Source organism: Raphanus sativus, unplaced genomic scaffold, assembly GCF_000801105.2.
Source record: "Raphanus sativus cultivar WK10039 unplaced genomic scaffold, ASM80110v3 Scaffold0192, whole genome shotgun sequence".
NCBI classification, from domain to species: Eukaryota; Viridiplantae; Streptophyta; class Magnoliopsida; order Brassicales; family Brassicaceae; genus Raphanus; species Raphanus sativus.
This window is the reverse complement of record NW_026615512.1, coordinates 26,870-54,034: the sequence shown is the minus strand read 5'-3', so window position 1 is coordinate 54,034 and position 27,165 is coordinate 26,870. Positions and strand designations below refer to the sequence as shown.

At 32.1% G+C, this 27,165-nt stretch overlaps 3 protein-coding genes, 1 long non-coding RNA gene and 2 other non-coding genes across 13 annotated transcripts; 2 read left to right on the top strand and 4 right to left on the bottom strand.

The window, feature by feature from the left end:
* Window positions 1-396: 396 nt before the first annotated feature.
* On the bottom strand, window positions 397-3,232 carry LOC108828305 (protein COBRA). Its single transcript, XM_018601949.2, is given in 9 exon segments — window positions 397-973; window positions 1,061-1,115; window positions 1,117-1,345; window positions 1,433-1,592; window positions 1,805-2,096; window positions 2,098-2,135; window positions 2,233-2,359; window positions 2,454-2,533; window positions 2,927-3,232. Coding segments are annotated over 9 exon segments (1,458 nt in total). The 5' UTR covers window positions 3,030-3,232; the 3' UTR covers window positions 397-599.
* Window positions 3,233-6,940: 3,708 nt separating this feature from the next.
* On the bottom strand, window positions 6,941-8,111 carry LOC108826248 (COBRA-like protein 5). Of its 3 annotated transcripts, XM_018599636.2 has the most exons (5): window positions 7,858-8,111; window positions 7,687-7,760; window positions 7,477-7,624; window positions 7,186-7,398; window positions 6,941-7,105 (listed from the first exon to the last, which is right to left on the bottom strand). In XM_018599636.2, the coding sequence occupies exons 1-5, from the start codon at window positions 7,922-7,924 to the stop codon at window positions 7,065-7,067; spliced, it is 543 nt and encodes a 180-aa protein (XP_018455138.1). In that variant the 5' UTR covers window positions 7,925-8,111; the 3' UTR covers window positions 6,941-7,064. The 3 variants fall into 3 exon arrangements, with proteins under 3 accessions (XP_018455138.1, XP_018455136.1, XP_018455137.1); XM_018599634.2 differs by having other exon boundaries at window positions 7,186-7,624; XM_018599635.2 differs by having other exon boundaries at window positions 7,186-7,624; window positions 7,687-7,757.
* Window positions 8,112-8,679: 568 nt separating this feature from the next.
* TRNAA-CGC (transfer RNA alanine (anticodon CGC)) lies at window positions 8,680-8,752 on the top strand. Its single transcript has one exon. It is a non-coding gene; the product is annotated as a tRNA-Ala (tRNA).
* A 356-nt stretch (window positions 8,753-9,108) lies between these two features.
* On the top strand, window positions 9,109-9,180 carry TRNAT-UGU (transfer RNA threonine (anticodon UGU)). Its single transcript has one exon. It is a non-coding gene; the product is annotated as a tRNA-Thr (tRNA).
* Window positions 9,181-17,390: 8,210 nt separating this feature from the next.
* Window positions 17,391-19,145, bottom strand: LOC108826173 (transcription factor TCP5). Of its 2 annotated transcripts, none has more exons than XM_018599555.2 (3): window positions 19,031-19,145; window positions 18,306-18,807; window positions 17,391-18,092 (listed from the first exon to the last, which is right to left on the bottom strand). In XM_018599555.2, exons 2-3 carry the CDS (start codon window positions 18,757-18,759, stop codon window positions 17,512-17,514), a joined length of 1,035 nt encoding a protein of 344 aa, XP_018455057.1. In that variant the 5' UTR covers window positions 18,760-18,807; window positions 19,031-19,145; the 3' UTR covers window positions 17,391-17,511. The 2 variants fall into 2 exon arrangements, with proteins under 2 accessions (XP_018455057.1, XP_018455058.1); XM_018599556.2 differs by having other exon boundaries at window positions 17,391-18,083.
* A 5,085-nt stretch (window positions 19,146-24,230) lies between these two features.
* Window positions 24,231-27,109, bottom strand: LOC108826941 (uncharacterized). Of its 5 annotated transcripts, none has more exons than XR_008939665.1 (11): window positions 26,634-27,109; window positions 26,142-26,251; window positions 25,970-26,056; window positions 25,728-25,894; window positions 25,554-25,638; window positions 25,342-25,451; window positions 25,166-25,251; window positions 24,960-25,077; window positions 24,788-24,851; window positions 24,583-24,706; window positions 24,231-24,490 (listed from the first exon to the last, which is right to left on the bottom strand). It is a non-coding gene; the product is annotated as an uncharacterized LOC108826941 (long non-coding RNA). The 5 variants fall into 5 exon arrangements; XR_008939667.1 differs by having other exon boundaries at window positions 24,788-24,872; window positions 25,554-25,620; XR_008939664.1 differs by having other exon boundaries at window positions 24,231-24,501; window positions 25,554-25,620.
* Window positions 27,110-27,165: the final 56 nt, after the last annotated feature.

The window sequence follows — 27,165 nt, the reverse complement described above, 5'->3', positions numbered from 1 at the left end:
TCTTGTGGCCTTACTCGCACCAATCCTAACAGCAGACTGATCTGATACCTGCAGATTTAATCTGCTTGGAACCATTTTTCAATATAGAAACACGAGTCTTACCCGTTTGTGTATGGATTCTTTCTGGGAGAAAATTGGGCCTACTGGAGGCTTATAAGTACCTTTTGTTAGCAAATTTTCTCTAAAGGATTAGGCCCATCTAGGACTGAAAATATTCCCAAGGATGTTGTTGATTCAAATATTTAGACTCAATTTTCTAGGTTTTACCATATTTAAGATTTAAATTTTGATTTTAGTTTTAAAATGAAAAAAATCATGTGTGAAAAGAAAAATTAATATCAAATTTGGTATTAGTTTTCGTTACTAAACTCTATAGGATCACATGATCCTATAAAATATATAAACAAATATCTGGCATTATCATCTTTTCTTCTCATTCTACAAGTACAGAACCCAACAAATACGAACATAAGAGAAACTAATAACAAAATAAAGGAAAACAAGTAAGCTGAAAGCTATATTACATACAAAATTATGAAAAGATTACCATTTTTAAGGAAACAAAAGAATCATAAATAGCGTGTACACCACTCCACCGTTTAAAACAGACCCAGCCACGGCCTAACCCTAACCGAACCGGACACAGAATCGTTCGTCAGTGGCAAAACCGTCAATATGAAACTCACGCGGAGAAGAAGAAGAGAGACAAGAAGAACAGGGAGGAGCACGGAGGCGAAGACAGAGACTTCTGGTCGGAAACCACCGCTGGGGAGAAAAGGGTAAGTGTCAGGAGGCGGCATGACACAGTTGTCTCCATTAAAGTAGATCCTACGAGGAAAAGCCCATCCTTTCTCAAACGAGAAGGTTGCTTGATCCTTACGGAACAGAATCTCTGACTGCACATTCCCAAGAGGCCCTGCTTCTGATAAGAAGTCATTATAGAACTTCACTCCCCACAACATCGCCGTATCATCTGCAAAAGAAGAAGCAAAAAAGAATCAATCTTTATGATCATTGTAGAGAGAGAAGATAAGAACAGAGAGAGAGGACTGGAGTTTACTTAGTCCTGCATAAGGAGTGAGAGATTTGTAGTTGAAACTAAAGATCTGAGTGATGGTTGTCGAAATTCGGATGTTGTGCCACCATGTTCCACTGCGAGTAGTTTAAACGGTAGTTGAAGTTTGTGATCGTGATCTTCACTCGCCAATACTCTTTGTAGTTCTGCTTCACGTGCCAATGCACTCTGATGGGACACAAGTGTCTCGTGCATTGCACCAGTGGAGGCAAGATGGTTCCTTTCTTGGTCGGTGGTGAGACGACAGAAGCCAAGTGCGGTGTATCAGGGCTGTGTCATTACCAAAACAGAGAAAAAGGTTTAGACTTTGTGGTTGAAAACAGAGCAATAAGACACAAAGTTCGATGCTTTACTCACTCGAGACAGGCACCGGACTCTGTTCTGTTGTTTTGGCATCCGCAAGCGCAAGTTGGACATCCAACAATGGTTTCGTTGTAGAAAGAAGACAAAGAAACGCAGCAAGTTGGTGTTCTTTGAGCTAGGAACTGCGAGTATGTGCATGTAATGTTCCATGTCACTGCAGTAAGTTAGAAAAAAACAAAACAGTCTGTTAGATTACAGACAATGCTAAACATCTCCGAGTTTCGACGGGACATGAATAATATATAAGAGACTTGGATTACTACACTGATCGCCAATTGGTTTTAAGTTAATATATATTAGTCATGTCCCTTCGATGAGGGATCTTTTCTCCAAGAGTTCCTAAAAAGAGTCATTTGTGGTTCTTACTCATAGCCTGAGTGGTTCTGCGAGTGTCAGTGGTGACAAACTTGGTTGGTCTAACAACCTTAGCTGGACCACAAGTGTAGCCAGGACCAGGGCCCATGAGAGTGAAGTTTCTCGGCACGCGGACCGTTTTGTTTGTGGTTCCAGCAGCACCAACACTGATCTGGAAGGAGCTAGCAGCATTGCCAGGGTCTTGAACCCATGAGTTCAGTACACCGCCTTTGCAGCAATTAGCAATCTGCTGGTTGTAAGGAGTCCCGGGGAGCAAATCCACAACCGTTGGATCTTTTTTGCAAACAATGTGGTATGTTTCCTTTGTACTTTGAACAATCACCTGTTAAAGAAGAAAATAATACATAGTCAGTCACAAATGGATATGGTAATTAGTGACCAGAACATAGACTAATGGTACCAAAACATTTGTAGTTAACCTTGTTCGGTTGTTTGCGCACCGACCATACTCCATATGACTTCTTTCTTTGCCCATTTCCAACCTAATGTCCATCCAGGAGATGGAATGTGTCTGTATTTCTGGAAGTTGAACATGGTAACCACGGCCTAGACCAATCCAAACCAAACAAACGGTTTAATGAATCCAAACCGATAAAACAGAGCCAGTTTTTTTTTTTTTTTTAATGGTTCTTGAACTTACAACATAGCCATCAGGAGTCCAGCTCATGACATCCCATTTCATTGTAATGTTACCTTCTGGATCAAGCGCATCATATGCTTCTGCAAATAGATTTTTAAAAAGAATTATATAAAAAAAAAGGTCAGAACTCTGCTCATTTCTATTAGTTTGTAGAAACCAGACAGAGACCAAACTGTCTGTATAACTGACAAAAAAGCATGCATCAGGTTTTGTACTTTTTCAGAATTTTTCTATTTTTAGATCAGAGAAACTTGAAGCTTTTTTTTCTTTCCTGTTATAAACAGAATTGACTGATTTACTAAAGGAAACATAGGAATTACTAATATGGAAATTGAAGTCTTAATCTTAGGATCTGAGCTTTGCAAAAAACACTTTGTGTTCACTAACTGAACAAAGATATAAATATTGATGAAGAACAGAGTAGAAAAAGCAGATTAATACACAATTGTCACAGAGATAATAAGGAGTCTCACCTGTTGAAGTAAGAGAAGAGGAAGAAATCAAGAAGACGATCAACACAGCCAAGAAACTCAAATTCGAGACTACAGAGGTGGATCTGGAGACAGAGGAATCCATTTTTTTTGTTATTGCTCTGTTGATCAGACAAGTACCAGAGACAAAGATTGTTCCAGATCCCTTAGATGGGCCTGGTTGAATTTAAGACCAGACAATCTTAGAGGAAGATGCTTTGCTTGAAGGAGAGGTGGACTTATAGAGAGAGAGTAGCAAGATGTTTCAGCTTTAGAAAATACGAAGAGGAGAAGCACTGAAGGATAGGTGATCTGGCTGGCTAGTGGCTGTTTTATCTTTTGTATCTTTGAGCCGAGAATAGTGATTTGACGCTTCTACCCTTCTATCATGTAGTAAATGACCAAATAATTTCTGATTAGGACATTAGTTTTTTCTCCTTTTACCTTTTTACCCTTCTATCATTTGTAGTAAATGACTTCAAATGGTTAATTAGGACAATGGTTATTTTTAGAGATGGCAATTGGGCTCTCCCGTCCCATCCCGTCCCAAACCGCTGCGGGTTCGGTTTCTGGCGGTACACGGCGGGCCTGTCCCGCGCGGGATGCGGTCCTCAAACTAGCTGCCCAATCCCGTACCGCGAAATATGTAGGTCTTCGCGGGCCGTTCCGCGGGACATTGAATATTACATTGCTTGTTTCTACATGCACAAACAAACATAGACAATAATTGAGTTTGAGCTTACACATGATCGAGCATAATCTTACAAGATCAATACATTAAGCTTGTACAAAACAAATGTTTTTATTATTATTTATGATGGCTTGAAGAAGCTCCACCAATGCAGATCAGAGATGTTTGGGAGACCGGAAGCATCATCGACCCTGAAACCACCATCAACGGAGCTCCATAATGTCTAATCTCTTCTACTCTCTCTCTCTCTCTCTCTCTCTCTCTCTCTCTCTCTCTCTTCTCTCTCTCTCTCTCTCTCTCTCTCTCTCTCTCTCTCTCTCTCTCTCTCTCTCTCAAAGCTTCAAAATCCCGCGGTTTAACCCATCCCGCTTTCGGCCCGTCCCGCTTTGAGCCCATCCCGCTTTGAACCCGTCCCGCTTTGAGCCCGTCCCGCGAGGCCCGCAATTTTGCGGGTTTATCAAATGTAGGCCCAATCCCGCCCCGCAGCAAGTCTTTACGGGCCAGGCCCGCGGTCCAGGTCCTTGATTGCCATCCCTAGTTATTTTCCTTTTGCCGTTACCTTTTTCACAAAAAAAAAATCCAGTCAGTATTTTAAAGTCTAAGGCTAAAGCTTAGAAAATTATTTTTTTTTAGTTTTATGGTGTGGTTAAACTTTGCTATAATATGAATTTTTTTTACTTGAAAAGATATCATTAGTTCTAAAAGTATATTTACATGTAAGTATAAACAAAAAAAACGTTCAAAGCAATAAAAACTAGATCAAAATTAAGTTTAACTTAAATAAATAATTTGAATTACTTGGTTCAAAATTCTTAACAGAAAAGAAGAAGTTATGCGAAGGTTTGTTTCATAGATGATAAAGGGCTTTTATGTAATTGTTGGAAGTTAGTTTAATACCAGAAGATATTATCGAAATCGACAGCTTTAGGAGGAGGGATCGTGGGCCACTGACAATGTTTAGGCTGTCGGTGGAGAACAAAAAAAAACATGAAATATGTTTTCGACTATTTAATTATTTTGGATCATATAATTTACTCGTGCTTTCCTTTTTTGTCCAAAATTTAAAATTTTATTTGTAATTGCCAAACGGGAGAAACTAATTTGTAAAGCGATGATTATAGGTGTTTAGTGTTTACTAGATTAGTTATATTCACAAAAATTCATACTGCCAAAAATATTTTCCATTTACTAAGAAATTATGCTTAGATAGATTAAAATAGTGCGAGTTGATATTATTGAACTTTTTTTTTCAGAATTATTATCGAAATATTGTCATTTTAATAAAACGTATGTTCTCCTAACAAACAACATGATATCATTTTAGAGATTACAAATCAAATGATTCTAGCCATAGATATTTTCTTTTTCGGTGGCCGATTCTAACGACGATACACAATTGACCATTACACATATTTTTCTCCAACATGATCTTCACGTTAATTAAAGGACCTTACGATATCGAAATTAGTCATTCGTTGTATAAAAAAATAGAGGGTTAGTAAAGAATCTTTGTCAATATGTGAGACGATGACACTCCATGTTATTAAATTCATATTATCACGTACGTTACCAAGTCTTCCTTATTTATATTTTTTTGTAGTAAAGTATGATTCACTAGTTCTCGTTAATTAATTTGTTTATTGGCACCTTTTTACGCGGAAAAATAAAAGTTATTGCCGACACTATCAACGGGAAAATGGCCATTTTATACCCAACATATCGCGATATGTTCAATTCATACCCGACTTATATGGCTGTGCTAAAACATACCTGAATTTATATGATCGTGTCAAAACATACCTAACTTATAATTTTTTAGCAAAATCATACACCAGTCGCCACATCACTTGCCATATCATCTATTTTTGTTCGTGTGGATGTAACGTCAGCTAATTTTGCTGACGAATATGCCATATGTATAATTTTAAAGAAAAAACTAAATAATTTTGTTATAAAAATATTTTTTTTAAATGTAAAATTTATAATTTTAATATTTAGTAAAATTAACAAAAGTTAATTAATTAGTTAAATTTTAATCTTATATAAAAGATATATTTCCGATCCTATCAAAAATCGTTTTTATAAGAGTTATTTATGTATTGTAATGATTCAAATGCAATGTTAGTGTTGAGAACGTGTTACTCTTGATTAATGGTTTTGTTAATCTATTTTTTAAATGTAAATATCCATGATTAATAAAATGTAAGAAGTTTATTTTTACACTTGATTAATAAAACGTAACATAATTTATTTTTACGCTTTATTAATCATTGGTATGTTATTACATTTAAAAATTAGATTAAATATAAATAACATACTCATGATTAATAAAGCGTAATATGATTCATTTTTATGTTTTATTAATTATGGATATATTATTTATATTTAAAAATTTAGATTAACACAACCATGATTAAACAAGAGTAACATGTCTGTAACACTAGCATTAGATTTGAATCATTGAAATAAATATATAACTCTTATAAAGACGATTTTTATATGATCAAAATATTTACGAATATATCTTTTATATAAGATTAAAATTTAATTAAATTATTTTTTGTTAATTTTACTAAATAATAAAAAATTATAAAATTTTACATTTTCTAAAAGTTATTTTTATAAGAAAATTATTTAGTTTTAAAATTTTTTTATACACATGACATATTCGTCAGCAAAATTAGCTGACATTGTATCCACACGAACAAAAGTAGATGACATGACAGCTGATGTGGCGACTGGTGTATGATTTTGCCGAAAAATTATAAATTGGGTATGTTTTGGCACGATCATATAAGTTCAGGTATGTTTTGGCACGACCATATAAGTCGGGTATGAATTGAACATATTACAATATGTTGGGTATGAAATGGCCGTTTTCCCCACTATCAACTATCAAGAAACTACATACTAATCACTTTGTTGACAAAAAAAAATACAAATCAAGTTGGTGCCTTTCTGTTCGGTTTATATTTAACCAAACTAACCAAAACTGAAAACCAAAATCCAGATCGGTTAATCTATCTTCGAAGTCAAGCAACTAAACTCCAGGACTTTGAAGGTTGCACTTGTCTACATAACTCCCAACATTTTCTCAATTCACAACCCTAACATAATATATTTTTATACGTTTTAAGAACTGACAACAAAAACTCCTTTATCATAATTTCTCTTTGCCAGGCAATCCATAATGACACGGAAGAGTTTGTAATCTCCATTGATGAAGCAAACAAAGTGGCCGTTACGTGGGATGCAAGAATCCTCAGTCTTTGTTACTTGTGGAACAACAGATAGATCAGTTCGGTTATGGAAGAAGACACTCTAAATCAATCAAAGTAGTGTTGCTTATTTCCTTAAAACATAAACCATACATGAAAATATAAAACAATAAAAAATCTTGAAGATAAGACTTTTAATTATGAGATGTTTCCTTTATAGACTCGCGAGGTTTCATGTTGCCTTGTGGAAGGCGCAAGTAATTCTCCAGGTCACTGCATAAGAACAAAAAACAAACAAACCAATGTGAGTTCAAAATTCAGAATTATAGGTTTGTATCAGTTGGGAAACTTACTCAGGGCACTTGTGGTTCTCCTTCCGTCAGCGGTTATAAACTTCGTCCGCATAACGTTCTTAGCCGGTCCACAAATATACTGTTGTTTAGGTGCTGTGAACATGAAGTTCACCGCCATCCGAACAGTACTGTTTGAGGTACCAGCAGGACCAACGGTTATCTGGAATGAACTTGCTGAACCGGCTTTCAAAACACCTCCTTTGCAGCAGTTAGCTATATGCTGGTTGTAAGGAGTTTCAGGACGCATGTCAATGACTGTTGGTTTACGAACACATGATTTAGGGATGTTACCTTTGTACATGGAACAGTCTCCTTGCTCTATGGTTTTTGCACCAACCATACTCCATATCACCTCTTTTTGGGCCCATCTCCAGCTCATTTTCCATCCAGGTGACGGAATTGACCGTTGTTTCTGGTTGTTGTAAGCTGTAACCACAGCCTGATGGAACCACAAAGATTGAATCAAAGGTTCATGTTAAAAGAAGTTTTTTCGAGACTTACTTCGTAACCATCAGGTGTCCAGTGCATGAGATCCCATTTGATTGTGATGTTTCCCTTGTTGCTGGTGAGAGCTTCTTCAGATGAGATAGTACAAATGACTTCATAAGTTTTTGGAAAGAGACAAGACAGAGAAATGGAGAGACATTTTCTTGTTCATGTTCAGAGATTTACCTGAAGAAGTGAAGCAGGAAAAGGAAACCAAGAGGAGGATGATCATGCCGGAGAAGAGAGACTCCATTCTTGTGGTTACAATGGGGAGAGAGAGAAGTCAATAAGAAGAAAAGATCTAGGCGTCGACTTTGACTTCATTACAGATCTGCACACAGCTGTATTCATGTAACACACTGAATACCATTCTTGTAGTAACGATGGATGGAGAGAGAGTTTTGTAAGAAGAAAGATCTACGCGTAGACTTTGACTTCACCATGTGGATATATACACTGATAGCCATTCAACGAAGACTAGTCCGTCCATTAGAAATTTACAAGTTAGTACAACTTGTAAGTACACCAAGCAAGGTTAAGTTAAGCTCTAACCATGAAAGGTGTGTAACGTTACATTGAGTTGTACCAAAATATTATTGGGCGGGGTACCTTCTCACAAAACAATAACAAGGTTCATTGCTCTTATATTTTAAGAAACAACAGCGGATCAACTCTGTATTTCTTAGGACTAACATCATCAATCCCTCTCCTTGCCGCTACTTTGTACAAACCGTTAGGTCTAGTTAGCTGGTTTCATCCATCAGCTTTCATGTTCTTGAACACAATCATCGCATGTTGCTCAAGCAACTCAATCCCACACAATATCTTTAGAATCCAGTAATACTCTTTCTTATCCAGAAACTTACTATAACATGCTGATTACATCTCCTTCACCCGTAAACGATAACCATGAGTAAATCGGGCTTTCAACCTTTGGGCCTTACAATTGGTTAGCCCGTTTCCGGTGAGACACAAAGAGAAAAAAAAACATAAAATTGACTATCGTTCGGGGATGTAGCTCATATGGTAGAGCGCTCGCTTCGCATGCGAGAGGCACGGGGTTCGATTCCCCGCATCTCCACCTTCTGTTGCAGTTTTCTTTTGCCACGCCAGTTTTATGGCATCAGAAATACAGAACAGTCGCATCCACAACGTATTTCTCATCTGAAACCGATTCTATCACAGCCATCGCCATGAGTTCTCAAACAACAAAAGTGATGATGATACACTAGCTCTAAGTAAGTCGGACATGACAGCTGAGGTTAGTGTTTCCTCCAACAAACCACCTGACGTTCAAGAAAAACACCACAGGAAACTAATATTCTAAATTCATAACACTCTACACGAGGAATCCATTGGAAAAAAGCTCCTTTTTAATCATCAGTTATGGAATATACTTGAATCAAAAAAGAAACAACAGTTTCTAGTGCCTGTGATGCCTCCGTAGCATAGTGGTATTGCGTTCGCTTTGTAAGCGAAAGGCCGTGAGTTCGATCCTCGCCGGGGGCTTTCATTTAGAGATTTTTTTTTTATGTTTCAGTTTTATTAGGCTTAATGTGATTTAGAGATGTTTTTCTGTTTTATTTTTATTTGGCCCAATGTGACTTTTTCCTCCTCGTAGTATAGACAAGAATATAATAAGTTTGGGATCCAAATAAGTTTTACATTATTTGTTGCATATAATATATTTATAATTCCTGCTTAAAATTAGAATAATAGAGATTTTAAAACCCAAAAACTCAAGAGATATTAATGCATACAATTTTATTTATTATCGTTTATGAAAAACCGATCGATGTCACTATATTTGTCTGCTTCGACATCAAACTACAACATATATTTGTAAGCTATACGAAAACCACATAACTACAATATATTTCTAGGTACAATAACATGTCAAAACAAATTTGCCTAGTTCACATTATTGATCTCTTCATCTTCGCGTAGGTATACAAAGAATATTGCCCAAATTATGTTTTTTTTAAGTTTGGGATCCAAAGAAGTTTTGCATTATTTGTTACATATAATATATTTATATCTCATGCTTAAAAGTATAATAACAGAATAGTTATAACCCAAACTGAAAAGATATTGATGCATACAATTTTATTTATTATCGTTTATGAAAAGCCAATTGATGTCATTATAGTAACATGCCTCGACATCAAACTACAACATATACTTGTAGACTACAACATTATAGTAGTCTGCCTCAACTTATGTCGTATCTGAGCAGCAATTGAGAAAAAAACTTGCTGATTAAAAAAAACATGCATCAATTCAATCATCAACATTGACTTTAATCAGATCTGAGCATAGTACACGATACTAATGAAATCAATGTGAAAATTTGAGATCTGTAATAATATTCATCAAAAGTCAAAGACTTCCATCAGATTCAAGCACTAACACATGAAAAAAACTGCTTCTTAAAAAGAAATTTAAAAACATGAATCATTTAAAATATGTTCATCAAAAGTCAGAGACTTTGAACAGATCTGAGCATAGTACACAATATTAAGAACAACGAAGTGAAAAATTGGCTTCTGTTATAATCTTCATCGAAAGTCAAAGACTTTCATCAGATCTAAGCACTAGCAACAAGAAAAACCTTGAATTTAACAAGTATAACCAGAAACACGATTAAGATATGACTATATATTTTCTGAAGGAAACAAAAACAATTTTTAACAACAAGAACAAGAAAGAAGAGATTTAAAACGTTAAAAATTAAAATGCCCCCATAAATTCTAAATGTTGATAACATTATATATGTTTTCTTCAGACTTATGTTTGAAGTCGGTTAATTTTTGTTTTTCAGACTTATATTTGTTTTTTCGGACTTATATTTGTTTTACTTCTTCTTATTATATTGTGATCTTTTCTCTCCTAGTCTGTCAAAGGACAATTTTTCAATTCTCTGTTAAAGCCTGCATCTGTTGACATCTGGTCTCTTACTCAAAGGTTTAAATAGATTGTGAAGAACTAGCCCTGGTGCTTTTCAGAAGCTAAGGAAACATTAACGGCAAGACTTTGTTCTATAGATTTTCTGAGTAGTTGTGTATTTGATTTTATCATTTTGACTGTCATGTTGTAACAAGTTTTCACATGTTGTAAGAGATATTAATGCATATAATTTTATTTATTATCGTTTATGAAAAGCTGATCGGTGTCATTATAGTAGTTTTCCTCGTGATCAAAATACAACATATACTTGTAGAATATACGAAAACCACACAACTTCAATATACTTAGCTACTTGAAAAGTGTAAAAGCAAGCTTGCATTGTTCAATCTATTGAGTGAGGAGGACCAGGAGGTTAGGATGGATGGATCTTCATCTCCAGTTTTATGCTCCTTTTGAGGAGAAAACTATTTAAATACTAATCAAAAATGGTATACACGGTTTTTTGGAAAGATATAGTTGATAGTATTTTTTGTGTGGCCTACAAAAAAAATGAAATATGTACCATGAATAATAGCCTTTGCAAAAAAAAAGGAGAAAACAAAAAGAATTGCATGCCTAAGTGAGTGAATTATGTTGAAAATGAAATAAAGTGGACCTGTTTTTTCCTCCTCTCTTAACTTTGAAGCATGCTGGTGTTGAAAAAAGGAGTATACAATCATATGGACCATATCTATATTCATTTTACATAAATCATTTATTGACACTAAAAGATTTTAAAACTCATATATTTTCTTAGCAGCAGAGTAATATATAACTCGTACTAATACTGTCATCATCCAATGCCCATCTTGATATTTATACTTATATACCATATCACATGCTCATTTTGATGATAAAAAAATTACTGTCTATTGTAAATTACATTAGAGATTACAGATCTAAAAGGAGAGATATACATGTAGGTTGATGAAACATTACTATCTAAGAGCAAGGGCAATATATATACCCTTTTTAGTATATTAGAGTACATTTGCAACCGATCTATAAGAAGATATGTTGTGTAGAATCTTGGTTGAAAGAAGAAGAAAAATCAAACTACTGGCAAATCTTTGAATTTTCTTGACAAGTATGTACACATATATGATTTATAAAAAAGATCAAAAGGACCACACCAAAAAGGAAAATAAGTTATGTTTTCAAAACCAATAATTTACTAATGGGGATAAATGGCCCTACAACTTGAGAAGAGGGAAAGAGAGAGATGACTATAATTAGAAGATTGGGATCGGTGCTTGACTGCAATTCAGTTTATGTCTTAACTGCTTCTCTTCTTTCCCTTTCCTTCTCTGACCCCTCCAATCCCAATATTCTGTACCCACCATCATCTACCATTCCTTTTCTCTAAATATTTGCTTTTTATTTGATTTTGGTGGTACTATGACCAAGAACTTGAGGTTACAAGGAGTTCGACTCATATCGTGTGTCAATTTTACACATCACAGATTGTTCAGTGAAATATAACCTTTACATAGAGAAACACATGATGCTATCGTGTACACATTATTTGTGTATGAAAAAGTAGATGGGGTTAATTGTTTATGAAGCCTTCAATTAAGATTCAGAATCTGGTATATCGAATAGGTAAATACGTACACGTAATTGACATACATTTTTGAATTTTCACAGACAGCCACAAACACGTGAGTGTGAGTGTGAATGTAATTATGAGTATAAATCCAACACATGTATTAGCTCTCTTGTTGAAAATCAGTCCACTGTCGACTAAAGACCACCATGAGAACTTTGGAACTTTGATTTTGAGGAATAAATCAAAAGTCAGCAATTACGGAGATGAGATTGAGAAATAAGCTACCTGACAATCTCAACTAGTTTCCCTTACTTATATATTATACTAGTGATATTCCGGCGTTACGCGCCGCATTTGTATGTTTTTTTCTTACTTAAATTTATAATTTATTATATGGCTTTAGTAAAGAAAATATGTAAAAAATAATATTTTCTGATTTTTTATAATGATTAGCGACCGTAATATATTATTTTGTTTGAAGTTATTTAGTTCAAAGTAAAATAGCATAAGTAGTTGTTACTAATCGATTTAATAAAAATTATTAGTCATAAAAAGGTTTTTTAGTTGGAATCTTAAATACTCGTGTCATAGACAGAGCTTTCTTTCAAGAAATGTTTAAAAGTATTAAATCTTAGGAAGTTGATTAACGCATGTAGAAACACCACCTGAGAAAGAAGATGATGCATAAGAAAACTACTACTTTAAAAGTAAGCAATCATTAACTGGTAAACTGAAATAAGAAATCAGGGTACCTTCCCATTAATCAACAACATATCAACCCCAATATCTTTCTCCTTTCTTAACATTTCAAGCTTGCCAAAATTGTTGTAGCCTAGTTTGAACATTTCTACACTGATTTGTCTTTAACTCCGAGCAATGAAACTGGAAATTCGACAATGATTGAATTGGAAAAAGTAAAGGGAGTATCGTCTGAACTCTCACACCATCTATACATATACAATGAAACTAAGAAAGCAGGAACTAAAGAAACATTCAATAGGAGATGGTGGAATGAATGTGATTTCTGGATTGATTATATGAATGATTACGTCGATTGCGTTAAAGAAGGAGAAATGTAGAGGATATATTTTTCCATTGTCAACATCAAATACAAAAAAATCCTATAAACTAGTGTTTTAAAACCCGACCCGGACACTGAATCAGATGATTTACCGAATCACTGGATCATTGGATTAACTGCAGATGAATTGTGGGTTAATAAATAAATTAGTTTTATTATATAATAATATACTAGACCTTGACCCGCCCGACCGGGCGGGTATTTATTTTCTGTTTTTAAATTTTGTGTTTATATTAAATGATGAATTTGTAATATTTGCACATAAATTCCGATTGAAAATTAATTTTTGCAGTTATAATAAAACTTAAAATTAAAAGTTTAATAAAAATATTTTGATACATAATTTAAATTTCTTAATAAAAATAATATAGAGGTGGGTCATATTTTTTTCTAATTTCAAAATCTTAGCATCCCAATAAAATAAATTTATAAATACATAAAATATATAAACCATATTTGGAACAATATTTCTATCAAAATAAATTTGTTAAAAAAAAATAATTTAGCGATGTTGTTGTTTATTTCTAGAGTTTGATTCGTGACCGTATAAATATTTGCTTCCATTTTAAATTTTTATTTGTACTAATGGTATATATATATATAATATATATATATATATATATATATATTTAAATTAAAATGTATTACATAATTATTAATAAAACATTTTAAAACATAACAATTTTATTTATTATTATATTTTGTGATTTTGATCGTCTATTATATCACAGTGTATCATATAAACAAATTCAACATTTATAACTTATTATATTTATATTATGAAACCATTATACTAATAATATATGAATAAATTATTTTATATTTTATTTAAATATTATATAAATTGATTATGATGTGTGATTTTTATTTTATTATTTATACCAATAAATATTAAAAATATTTAACATGTTAAAACGAAGTATATTGGGAAATCTATTTTCGTAAATATTTGATTAAGAAAATCTATTATTTAAATTAAGAAAATACATTAAATTCTTAAATCTATTATTTAAATTAGGAAAATATAAGCATACTTAAATATAAGATCAATAAAGACAAGTATACTTAAATATAGGAAAAGACAAGCATACTTAAATATAGGTTCAATAAAGACAACTATAATTAAGGAAAATGCATTTACAAATCAGAAAAGACAACTATAATTAAGGAAAATTAATTTATTACTTCAGTGGCATTCTAATGTAAATAACTTCAAAAACTTAGGGGCATTTTCAAAGTGTACTTCTATTTTAATAATATAGATTAGCTATGAAAACAAATATATATAAAAACTAAAGTTAAGAATTTTAAGTGTACATACAAAATATTAAGAAACCGTTTAGACTATTTAAAAAAGTTGTAACATAAGAATTATGACAATCTAAAAAAATCAAGACATTTTCCAATCCAAAATAAACGAGAATTAAAACATTATTGTAATAAATTGTCAATAACAAAAATAAACTAACACCAGATCATATCAACTAATTTTGATTTTCTCTAAATTTTAAAACTTACCAATAATTTTTTTCTAAATTTGTCACTTCATCATTTTTGGGATATTTTTCAGTAAGAGCATTCTCTAATTTATTATAATCAATCTCGCCTGATTTTTCTTCTTCAACAATCCAAACTCTGTTTTGTAGTTCATATGATCATATGATATTATTTTTTTTGATCTGTAAATTAAAAATGTAATGATTTGTATTAAATTAAATAAAAAACTAAAATTAATTTACTCACCTTTCTTGCCAAAGTAAATTGTAGTGTAGGAGTATAATAAGTCTCATCGTGCTTCAGTCTGTTTTACGGACGTGCAGCTCAAGCACAATCATGACTCACTTTTTTTGCAAACGTAAAATGTAGTGTAGAAAAAGAGGAAGACAACAATAAAACTGAAATTTTTCAAAATTTTAATTAGAAATTTAAAATATAAAAAAATAATTTCAAAATATAACTTAAACTAAAAATAGTAAGAATAAAAATTATATATTGGTTCAACCAGTGCTGCAATAAAACCCAAACTCGATTTTTATTGGGTCACAGATTTATCAGTTCAATTACGGATCTGGGTCAGATTCAAAACACTCTTATAAACGTTTGGACATGTATCAAGAAAAGTTAAACCTCATTCCCTCCATTTATTTCACAACTAATACCAAAATTCATTAAATTTAAGTTGAGAAAATATTTAAATTATTAAAAAAAAATGCCACATGGCATTTTTTCCCCCAAAGAGATAAAAAAACCAACTTTATTAGTATAGATATGTATGTGTATATACATAAATGCTCACTTTCTTAGTAAATTAATACTGACTTATGTATAAAGACGTGTATGTACGTGATCGTGGGTCAGTGGGTGTGATGCATGTTAGGGTTTTTACCAACTCATGTCCAACTCTAGATTATTTGACTAACACGATATTGTCCACTAAGAATCCGAAAACAGAACCTGCATGAATTTGATTCTGGGTTCTTTCCAAAAAGACTTAATCAGAAATGAACATTTCTTTTATATACTATATATTATTTGTCTAAACTTACAATATGGAATTTTGTTTGCATTCACAATAAATTTCCTTTCAAACCAAGTACTACAAGAACCCATGGCTTCCAATCACCAGCTAAATCTGGTACATTTTTGTAACGTTATAATCACCAAGATGACTTTTCATTTAACCCTTGTTACACCATTAAGATTTATTCACCTAATATTTACTACACTGTTAGGCTATTCACCATATAATCCTTTCAGCACCGTTAAGAATATTCCCCTAATTTTGTATTGTTGTTATAGAGACTTTCGACACAAGTCTCTGGCACCTTTAATCGCGAAGTCATTTTGAGGATGTTCCTCCCACAACTGAAGTTTCCATGAGCTTTGACTGGTCTCTGCTGTGTACCCTCTCTTCCCATCGAATGTGACACTACTTTGAAATTGAAAGGTATTTTGGTTTTCTTGCAGATTTTTCGTTATCCCGGCTTTGATACCAATTATTAAGTTTTTACAAATCTAAGTACAACTTTACATTGTCTGATTAATACGATATTGTCTACTAAAAATCCGGAAACAGAATCCGCATGAATTTGATTTTGGACTTCTTCTCAAAATGTTTCGTACTAATCAAAATTGAATATCTCTTTATATATTAAACATTATTTGTCTAAATTTTTAATGTGAGATTTTGTTTACATTCCAATAATGTATATATACACACGACGCAAGGGTTTGGCATGCATTATATATTGCAATATATATATACTTCTAATAATGTAAATGTGTAGAATATGCATGTGTATATTTCTATTTTATTTAAAGAAATTTGCGCACTCTCTACCTAAATATTAAATTATATTTAGATGTATACATTTTTTCTTTGCATCCCCATAATTCGACTCATACAAATGGCCTATAATTCGACACTGTACACCCACTTTTCTTTTGATTTAAAGTATTTATCTAATATCATCATTCTTTATGTATTATACACCAATTCACTCTTTATTTAATACATTCCTAACATGCCGGTACAAATATACGTAGTTGTTTTTTAAAGAAAATGAATGCTGGTGGAGATACAATTATTGGAAACTTATTGGTGTTTTATTTTATGACTCATGCATGAAGAGCAACGACACCTTCAGTTTCCTCTATTTTGATTGTGCAGAATATAAAATTCCAAAAAAAAAAATTCCTTTAAAAAAATTCTAAACTCAAACCCTAACTAGTCACATAATTACTAATCGAAATTATATATGAAAATGCAAGATTATACATTATGTTTAAAAATTCTGTACATGCTTATAAATATTTATGACAAACCTATATATTATACTATACATCTCTTTTATTTTAGTAACTATATTGTGTGTATATATCCATCAATAATACAGAATAAAAACTAGGATAATTCATAAATTCCAAAGCAAGCAATAGCTAAAACCATCTCCAGTGTGCTTTTAAAAAGAAAAATATATAACAGAAATGATTTTTACTCAAATGTATATCTCTAAAATTGCATTCATCTAAGACCAATCAATGACAATGACTATATTACAGGGAAATATACATAGACATATATAAGCAGCAATTTCGAATTATTAATATCTTTGTTCGAATCCAATCCAAAATTAATCAAGATTATTGAAATTCTATATACATATTATATAATCCAATCCAACAATACAGAAAATATAAATATAATATAGAAGAATACGTATGCATGTAACATATGTATGTATAGTTTAAATTTATGAAGCTTTCATGAATGTGAATCATTGTCACTACTATGACGATCCATATCATGATTATTCGAGCTCATCAAATGATGAAGCGGTCTAATTAAACTTGAGTTACCCGTCATCATCTGTTGCTGCGACGCTGTATTGGCATTGGAGCCAAATAGCTGAAGATTCCCAGCTCCATCAACGACATGATGATGTTGATGAGAACCTCCGAGGAACGACGGATACGTAGGAAATAGAGAGCTCATTGCCGGAGGAGGCAGATTGAGATTATTGTTGTTATTATTAGGAACATTGGATATTGCGACAGTAACGTTATTACCAGATTGGTCTAACGAATGTTGAAGATGTCCGAGGTTGTAGTAACAGGAAGTATTGTTGTTGTTGTAAGGATTGGTCAGAGAGAAATGGTTATGGTTCATGTCGAACCCATGTTCTTGATGATTACTGTCCTCATCTTGTTTGATCCACTTCCCTTTATCAAGATCAAAACTCTCTCTCGGTGTTGTTGTAGTTTCCGTGATTCTTGATCTTGTTCTTGAAGAGGAGCCACCAAGATCCCAACTTTGCAAGAACCCAAGATTAGTACCTGGAAATGCTGATGTTGGTGATGAGACTTGAAAACTTAAATAACCACAAGCTCATAACTATGTAATTATTTTTTGTAGCTATTCGTAGTTATAACGCAAACAGCAACATGTTCCAAAAAAAAAAAATTCAAACAGCTACAAAAATTTAGTCAATAGTTACAATAATTTTCGTAGCTATTTTCAGTTTTTGTTTTCTTGTAGTGTGAGAATAATTAGTATACCTGGAAATGCTGATGTTGATGATGATTCTGCGAAGATGAGATTTGGATACATTTGGTTAAACCCATGTGGGAATTGTAGAGGAGGGAGCTTGTCGACGTCATCTTTTGCTGCTTCGAGTAACCAATCAATGACTTTGCTTGGCTGACTCAGCCCTAATCTATCTTGAAGGTCGTAAAGCTGAATCGCTGTTGGTACGGACAACCTTATCCTACGGTCTCTTAGGCCACGGACTGTGCATACTTTGCTGTGCCTGTCTTTACCACCAAACGCTTTTGAGACTCGGACGATTCTTGGATTCCTAAAAGCTGACGTCCATTGCCTCGATGATGATACCGAGCTAGGCTGATTATGCTGCTCCAACATGTTGTTTAAGTTTACTTGATGATTGTGATTATGATCTCTTTCTTGCTTTGCTTGATGAGACTCCTCTTCATCGCATTCTCTTGATCTCATCTCTATTAGTTCACTCAATTACTAGATCTTTTCGTGTGAAGAACAGATCTGAAACCAACAAGATAGAAGAAAAGTTAACCAAATTAATAACATTAAAAGGGAAAAAGTTTTTGTTATAGGTAAAGTGATGGAATTGTTGCTCTCTTCAAATGTTTGGAATCAAGATTCACATGAAAATATCTAATTGATATATTTCTTGGTTTGCATCTAAGAAATGAAAAGTTCAGATAAGAATTTGAAATTCAAGCAACTACATGTCACATGTTCTTACATCGATGGAAGATTGGTAAGCTTGAGTTCCTAGTTCAAGGTCTAGTTTGACAGAGAAGAAGAAAGTAGAAAGAAAGAAAGAAGAGATAAGAAGGCAGAGGATATGTGTGAAGTTTTTTTTTGGTAACTCGCATTTTATGTATATTATAATGATTGGGAAAACTACATGATAAATAATTTATTTATTTATTTTATATATTCATATCGTTAGGGTTTTATTTTGGTATGAAAAGAATTTATGCACATGGACAAAAGAGGAGCAATTTATGTAGTGTATCGATACTCTGATGTGAATGTGTATGTCTCGTCTAACACTCACAGTCACTGAGTCACATAAGAATTTTACATGTAAAACTTTGCAATAAATTTTAAAATATTTTAGTATTCCATTTCGATTCCCATTCGTGGGTTTCAACTTGATTTTGAAATGGCAATTCCATTGCTAACAACAATTCTAACATTAAAAAACAATTATAACATAAAATTGTCTTTTAAGAGAAAGCATGCGGTAAAAACCGTTTAAAATCGTTTAAAAAATTAGTAGCATAGAATTGTCAATTGTGTCAAACATGAGGTTGAATAATTGCTATAATTTAACAAGAGGTTTAAACATCTATACTATTAAAGTAGAAGCACATTTGGATTTTTATTCTGTTTATCCCTATTAAAGAGGCTTTCTTTTGTATTCATTAATGACATTTTGGACATTTTGCATTGGTTTCTTTTTTAATTGTTTTTGGTTTGTCATTAACCACCGGTTTCCTAATTCAATTTTGGTATGTGATTATTCCGTGTTTGATACTGCATCATTTTAATATTTTTCCAACCGGACATGTTTGAAACTACATCGTTTTTTCTCAAACTATTTAATGGTTTGGTTTTAAACCGCTTTTTCCTAAATATAATCCCAACTATCTAACAAATTTATTTATAAAAATAAAAATTGTTTATTGGTTCAACCAGTGGTTCAACCAGTAACTGAATTTCGATTTTAGTAGTTTTTATTAGATTTTTAAATTTTTTTTTTCAAACCCGAACTGAATTTATCTTTGATCAACCGGTAATCTGTTCAACCGCAGGTCTCAATCGAATTTCAAAACACCGATCAAAACTATAAAATTGTTATATTGATTTATATTTAAAATATCTAATTCAAAATTAAAAACCTAAAAATACATGTATAATATAATTTTACCGAACATAAATCTGGATATAAAATACATATATGAGACGGATTATATAAATACATATACAAGACGGATTATATAAATGTGATTATATAAAATTTTCACCAAACATAAACCCGCGCTTTGAAAGCGCGGGTCAAAATCTAGTCTAATATATTAAAACTAAAGTACAAATAGTACTTACCCCTTAGAGTTGCACAAAAATTACAATGGCATGTCACTCCTTTTAATTAAAGATTATCCAATTAAATATAACACATACCCAAATAATATTTATTATCTTGCCACGCAAATCCAAAACGTGATTCTCTAACATATATTTCGCTTTAATTAACTACATTGTCATATAAGTCAAAAACGTATTTATTAACTTGCCATATATTTCGCTATTATTAAAACTATATTGCCATGTTAATCTGAAACATGATTAATAATTTATTCTCATCAAAATAAACTACTTTCCCATTATTATTATCTAAATATATAGATGACGTAGATCCTATGTGTGATTACTCACAATAACTAAATTGAAAAAAAATATTATAATTTTGTATATGAGTAACATAAATTTGACATAAACGAAAAGTTTCGAATAAAATTTTGTATTACTAGCTGTTTTATACGAAATAAAAAAAATTCATACAAATATTAATATATAAATTCAATATGACTCCTTTTAATATTTAATAAATATTGAACATATACTTTTGTCAAAAAATAAGTTGACCATTTATAGTATAGATATAATTACTAATTTTAACATTTAAATAGAGAAATTTTCTATATTAATTTAGATTTATATATTAAAAAACCACTGGATAAAAGAGTTTTTTTTTACCTCCTTTAAAAAATATTCTTTGAAACATATTTAATCATTTTAAGACATTTTGGTGATAAAAACTTAAAAATGATATTGAGAGAATTACCCTTATAAATATTAGGGTTTGAAAACAATATAAAATTAGTAGAAACAAAAACAATAATAAATATTTGAATGTATTAGTAATCATTTGTTTGTGATATAAATACATTCAATACGATAATAATCAAACAATAATCTAATATCGTTTGATCACAGTTAATAAAATCCAGTAATTACCAATGGTTTATAAGATAACAATGATTTTTATAAATTAAAATAAATAGCCCTGTCGGAACACGTCAAACTTTAGACATGTATTTATTAAAAAAATAAAAAAGTCAGATATGAACTTCATATATATATTTAAATCAAAATATTTGGAATGTAATTTAATAAAACTTAAAAGTATATCTTAATCTCTAATATTTACATTTTTGCTGTTTAATATATCAAAATAATTGAATTAAAGTCTGCAGAACGTGAAAACAAAATTTCTAATAATTTGGAAGCTAAGCGCGTTGAATATGATACAAAAATGTCAAAAGAAAATAACATATTAATCTACAACATGAACACAAGAATCAAGTTGACAACATTATCAAAAATTAAAATATATAAGAACCAAAATATAAATACCCGTGCGTCCGCACGGGTCAAGCTCTTGTAGATATTAAAAGAAGAAACAACAGAAAGGTAAAACAAAGTTTAAATTGTAAAAACTACAAATTTTATGATATAAATGGTTGAATTACAATATTAACGAAGCAAATTAGTAGAACTAGTTAATTTACTGATGACTCATGAAGAAGTAGACTTGTCAAAATAAAATAGTCGAGATTTGAGAAATGCTGTTTACAAAAAAAAAAGATTTGAGAAATGCTTTTATTTATAATTAAATAACTTGTGGGTTATATTTTCATAAAATGTATAGTTTATGTAACAAAATATATTATTGTATATTGACAGCTAGAGAAGGTACGGGTCTCTCTCTGAAATAGAGAATGGACCAAAGAGTATAGGTTTTTCTTTAAAGCATCTAATGCTTAAATTCTCACAAAGAGTTTTGTGGACCACTTTTCTCTTCAATGTATATTTGCCACTGAGATTTTTTCCCGCAACCACTCCATTTTGCTTTCCTCTTCGTATCCAACTTGATCACTAGCTACCATAAAAGTCTTCTATAACTGACCTTGCTTTAACCCAATGGCTGTTACTTGTTACGAATGAAGACTATTGTGTTATTGACATATGGTTTTAAATCAGGATATTGAACAAGTTATGCAATATATTCATAATATTGTGATCAAATTTATATCAAGAAATTTGCCTTATATTATGATTTATGACGGGAAATATATGGAATTTCAGTGTGTTTTTTTTAATAAGGAATTTCGTTAACATAAACTTAATCATCATGTTGACCAAGAAAAAAAATAATCCATATAGGTCATTTATCGGATCTTGTGATCTTTATACAGGGCACACCATACACTTTACACATATTTGTATACATATTATACTATGTCTGACTCTTGGATGAATTATGTCAAAGCTCTGCGGAGTTTAAATTTCAGTCTGCACAAATAAGTTCTCCTCCATGTGCATTTGTTTAACCAGGTTGATTTTCTTTGCTATAATTTATCAAACTAAATATAGCTATCTCACTAGAAACCCTAAGTAACATTATACTTATTAATTAAGCCAATTTATGAAAAATACATGCCTGCCTGTACTTTTATTCTATACTAGAATCTCTCTCCGCGCTACGCGCGGAAAAGTTTGTTGATAAATGTGTTGATAGTTTATTTATCGATCGTATGTTTCAATTATTTAGGGTTGTTTTATTCCGGTAATATCAACCCACTAAAACTAAACCAAACCGAGCTGGAGAAAGTGGATTATATTTGGCGATACCAAATATACCGAACATATGTCTTTTTTAGAAATTAGGATATATAGATATGCTTTGGTATTTAAACCGTTCAAACTGAGTAAACCGAGTAAACCAATCAATTAAAATATAATAGCATAAGTACATGTAAATTATATAATATAATTAATAGTATATACTTGATTTATTTTGTTGATATGAACCTCATATTTCAATGTTTATTTCATTAATTTTATATTTTATTTTAAATAGTTTAGTAGTTTATCTAAACCAAGTTAAATTATTGTATAATAAAAGTGTCTAGGGATAGTTATAAACCGAGTCACGAAAACAAATTATATTATGGTTTATTTTTGATTGTATATTCCAATATCTTAGCCAAAAAAAACCGGAGACACATTCATCTAATAGAAATAAATTTGGATGCATCAAATATATTCTTTTTTTTGTAGGAAATGGTGCAGAAGATTACATATTTACCTGAGCGTTCTATGGTAAATGTATTAACTTTTTAAAATATTGAGTTATGAATATATTTAGCTTACACAGTTTGGGGAGGATAGTCTTGCAAAGATGGCGGATTTATGTTAACTACATAGTTATATTTTACAATCATAGTAAATTATCTAAAAATAATTGTTTATAAAATATTTAGGGAATTCTAATTTTGCTTAATTTTTAATTTTTAGTATCATCATTCATGTTTACCTGTTTTTAATAGACATTTTTATAAATACCTGAAATATGAAGTTTCAAAAAAAAACCTTTGATCTTTACTTTATAATATGTTAACACAAATAATTGTTCAAATAAATTAAAAATCTAAAAATATATTTTTAAAATTTTCGAATTATATGTCTCCAAACTCGAATTTTTTATATTTTAAAAATAATTTTTTGAAATTCAAAAATTCTTTTTAAAACTATTTTTAAAAATATTATTTTAAGTGTTAAGTATTTATTTATTTATTTATGAAAATAATATACTCCACCTCTCGTCTAAGCACTAAGTCTAAATTAGTTAACTCTAGAACTATAAATATTTATTTAACTCTTTTAAACTGAAGATAAATAAAATTAAGATAAACATGAAAAGTACTACTAAGTATGTGGTAGTTTAAGTAATTTTTTCAAAATGTTTCCTTTAAATTGAAAAATTTCTATTTTGTATTTATAAATGTATAAAAAATCTAAAAATATATTTGCTGAGTTTGAAACATGATCATAACTACAGGACGGGATACACAGGTACATGGATTGAATTGAAGACGCAAAAAATGCTGATTCGAATAAAATTGATTTAATATTAAAAACAAACAAAAGATCAAAACCAAACTTGGTGTCTGTCCATTAACTCACTGATGCAATGTTACCAAAACCACAAATGAATAAATAAACAGATATTTTCCAATCATCATCATCATAGGATGGAGCACGCCTTCTGCGCTTTGCTCTTCTTCTTCTTTTGCTTCAGAGGTTGCAAGACCACTCGTACGGCTGCGTCAAACACCGGTTTCACATTCTGTATTCAAACTTAATGATTTGACAGTCAGTCACATTAACATTAAGAAACCGGTTGTAATAGTAACACAAATCAGTGTTTGTCATGTGTACCTCTTGAAATTTGGAACTGCATTCGACGTAACATCTATTAGCTTCCTCAGCTCCTCTCCCTGAGCAGTAGTAATAGGGACAGCACCAGGATGGTCGATAAAGAACTGCTTATCATCTCAAAGATCTAGAGAGCAGCAGCAACAACATTCTGACTCAGAACTAATCAGTGAACAGTGAGAGATGAAGCAAAGAACGAAAATCTCACCGAGCTTTGAGCCAAAGAGAATGATGGGGACACCGGGAGCGTAATGTTTCAACTCAGGGATCCACTGCAACCACACAAATGTGAACTTTGTGTGTGACAATGAGTGAGAGAGAGAGAGAGAATGTTAACAACACTAACACCAACAAAAGAATTTTGAATGTTTTTTTTTTACCTTTTTGGAGACATTTTCATAACTGGCTTTACTGAAAAGAGAGAAGGCCAATATGAAAAAATCTGCTCCACAATAACTAAGTGGTCTTAAATTCTTAATCTATTGTAATCCTCTTGCCCTGTTTTTCATAATATGCAAAATTCAAAAATCTCAGATCCAAAAGCACACAAATTCAAAACTTCAAAAAAGAGTTATAAATGAAGAACCTGCAGTATCCCACAATCCAAGATTAACGGTGGCTCCGTTAACCACCACATTTGCACTGAAATTATCGAAAACTGTAGGCACAGTCCTGTATGATTAGAAACCAAGAACAATACACAATGAGGTATTGTTAATACATATATTAAAAGAACATGAACATGAGAGAAAAGGACAGAACCATAGTGGATTGCAACGAAACCGTAGTGTATACCCATCCTTCTCCATTGCTCCCATCTTAATCACCCTGAGGAAGTATGCTTCGCAAGCATGATTTTCTCTGATTGATATCTGCAAATAATTAAGAAAAGAGAAGTAAAAAGACTGTCTCTTCTTAGTCAACACTTAAGGATGGAGGAAATGGTCAAAGAGCAATGCGCAGATGATAAGCACCAATTTTATTGGTACTCTTCTTGTGGTCTCCAAGCTGTTGATACAAAGCTCTCTATCGTCTCAACCACTGATCCAATCAAGAAAGCTTAAAAATCACCAGTAAGCTAAATAGAAGAAATAGAGCGAGAGACTAACTAAGAAAGATGCAGAAGCAAGCTCATGACTGATCTTTACCTTAACGTATATTCTCTCCGTGTCACTCAGTTGTCAAGAAAGAAAATAAGTTCAGGAAGGGGATGAGAGGTTGCTCTAAAAAGCATGTCACACATCCTGCTGAACCAATCATTATTTTCTCCTGCAAGATATTTCTTTACTTTAGCATCCAACTCAAGATCGATCTCCTGCATACAAATTAAAAGAAAAGTCCTCAACTTTTCTGAAACCCACAAACCAATATAGTGTTTTGAGATTCTAACCTTACGAAGGTACTCTGTGCTCAACAGAATGCAGGACCTTCTTCAGTATGGTACCATCTGAAGGGACCTCCATCTTGACCCTAGCAGCTGTAAGCCAATAAAGGACATTCATGAATGTCGGTATTTTGATTTTGTAGGCAAATAGAAGACATATCGTTCCAAACTCTGGTACCTTCGGTTCACGTAATTTCCTAAGAATTAACAGTTAGGAGTTAGCTGTAGGAGGGAAGCCTATGTATTCAAACATCCTCAACAGACCCGAGTACTGTCCATGAATATTACCTGAAAAAAATTCCCGATGTCTCAACCAAGATTTAGAAAATTCCAGTGATATTTATGAGTCCTTTTCAACTTCTATTTGTTTTGAGATCAGCTGCTGCAATCAGATTGATTGATCAAACATATCTACCTCTCTTAGCTACTTCACCAATCCACACACAAAAAAAAATTCTTTTGTTCTTCCTTGTCTATAACTTCACAAAACCCACGATCACATTCTTGGTAGAACCAATTCGCATTTCAAAATCATTCACATTTCACAAATCCTAATCAAGACAGGTAAAAATAAAAACTCTTTCTTTAGGGAGAGATGATCTAAGAAAAAACGGTTGCAAAGTCTGAGAAATCAGATCATGGACGACAAAAAGGAAAAGAGATTGATTACCGTAAAGAGAGTGTACGAAGAACTCAAGCAGCTTGGCCTTTGTCTCTCCACGGCAGTGGCTGCTTCTGTTACTCCGCTGGATTCCATGTTGCCATTACTCTTCCTCTGTTTCTTGTTTAGGCTGATTCAGAGCTTCAATGTCGATAACACGGCAACGACGGACTCCACGGCGAAACTCCAACATATCTCAGACACTATGCATTCAAGACATGACCGAAAGAGTCCGATCTAGGGAGATATCTCTGATGAACATGACTGTTTCATCAGAAGCGGAGGATATATATATATATATATATATATATATATGCAGTTGTAAATTTGTGGGAAGTGCAAGAGTTGGATAGCCATTGATTATCATAGTGAATTGAATGTATGAGGATTTGTGAATCATAAAGTGAGAGACCGACGTTATGGAGGAGGTGAAAGGGGAAAATGCGACGGGAATGGGGAGATGAAGAAGATGATACGACGATGGGTGGGTTTGGGCCTAAAAGAATACAAAAGGAAGCAAAGAGAACATGCTTTATATTTT

Coding starts and splice junctions, on each gene's coding strand:
- LOC108826248 (XM_018599634.2), bottom strand. CDS start 7,924: ATGGAGTCTCTCTTCTCCGGCATGATCATCCTCCTCTTGGTTTCCTTT. Junction 7,761..7,857: donor TTCCTGCTTCACTTCTTCAG/GTAAATCTCTGA, acceptor TCTCATCTGAAG/AAGCTCTCACCAGCAACAAG. Junction 7,625..7,686: donor GGACACCTGATGGTTACGAA/GTAAGTCTCGAA, acceptor TGGTTCCATCAG/GCTGTGGTTACAGCTTACAA.
- LOC108826173 (XM_018599555.2), bottom strand. CDS start 18,759: ATGAGATCAAGAGAATGCGATGAAGAGGAGTCTCATCAAGCAAAGCAA. Junction 18,093..18,305: donor ATCAACATCAGCATTTCCAG/GTATACTAATTA, acceptor CACCAACATCAG/CATTTCCAGGTACTAATCTT.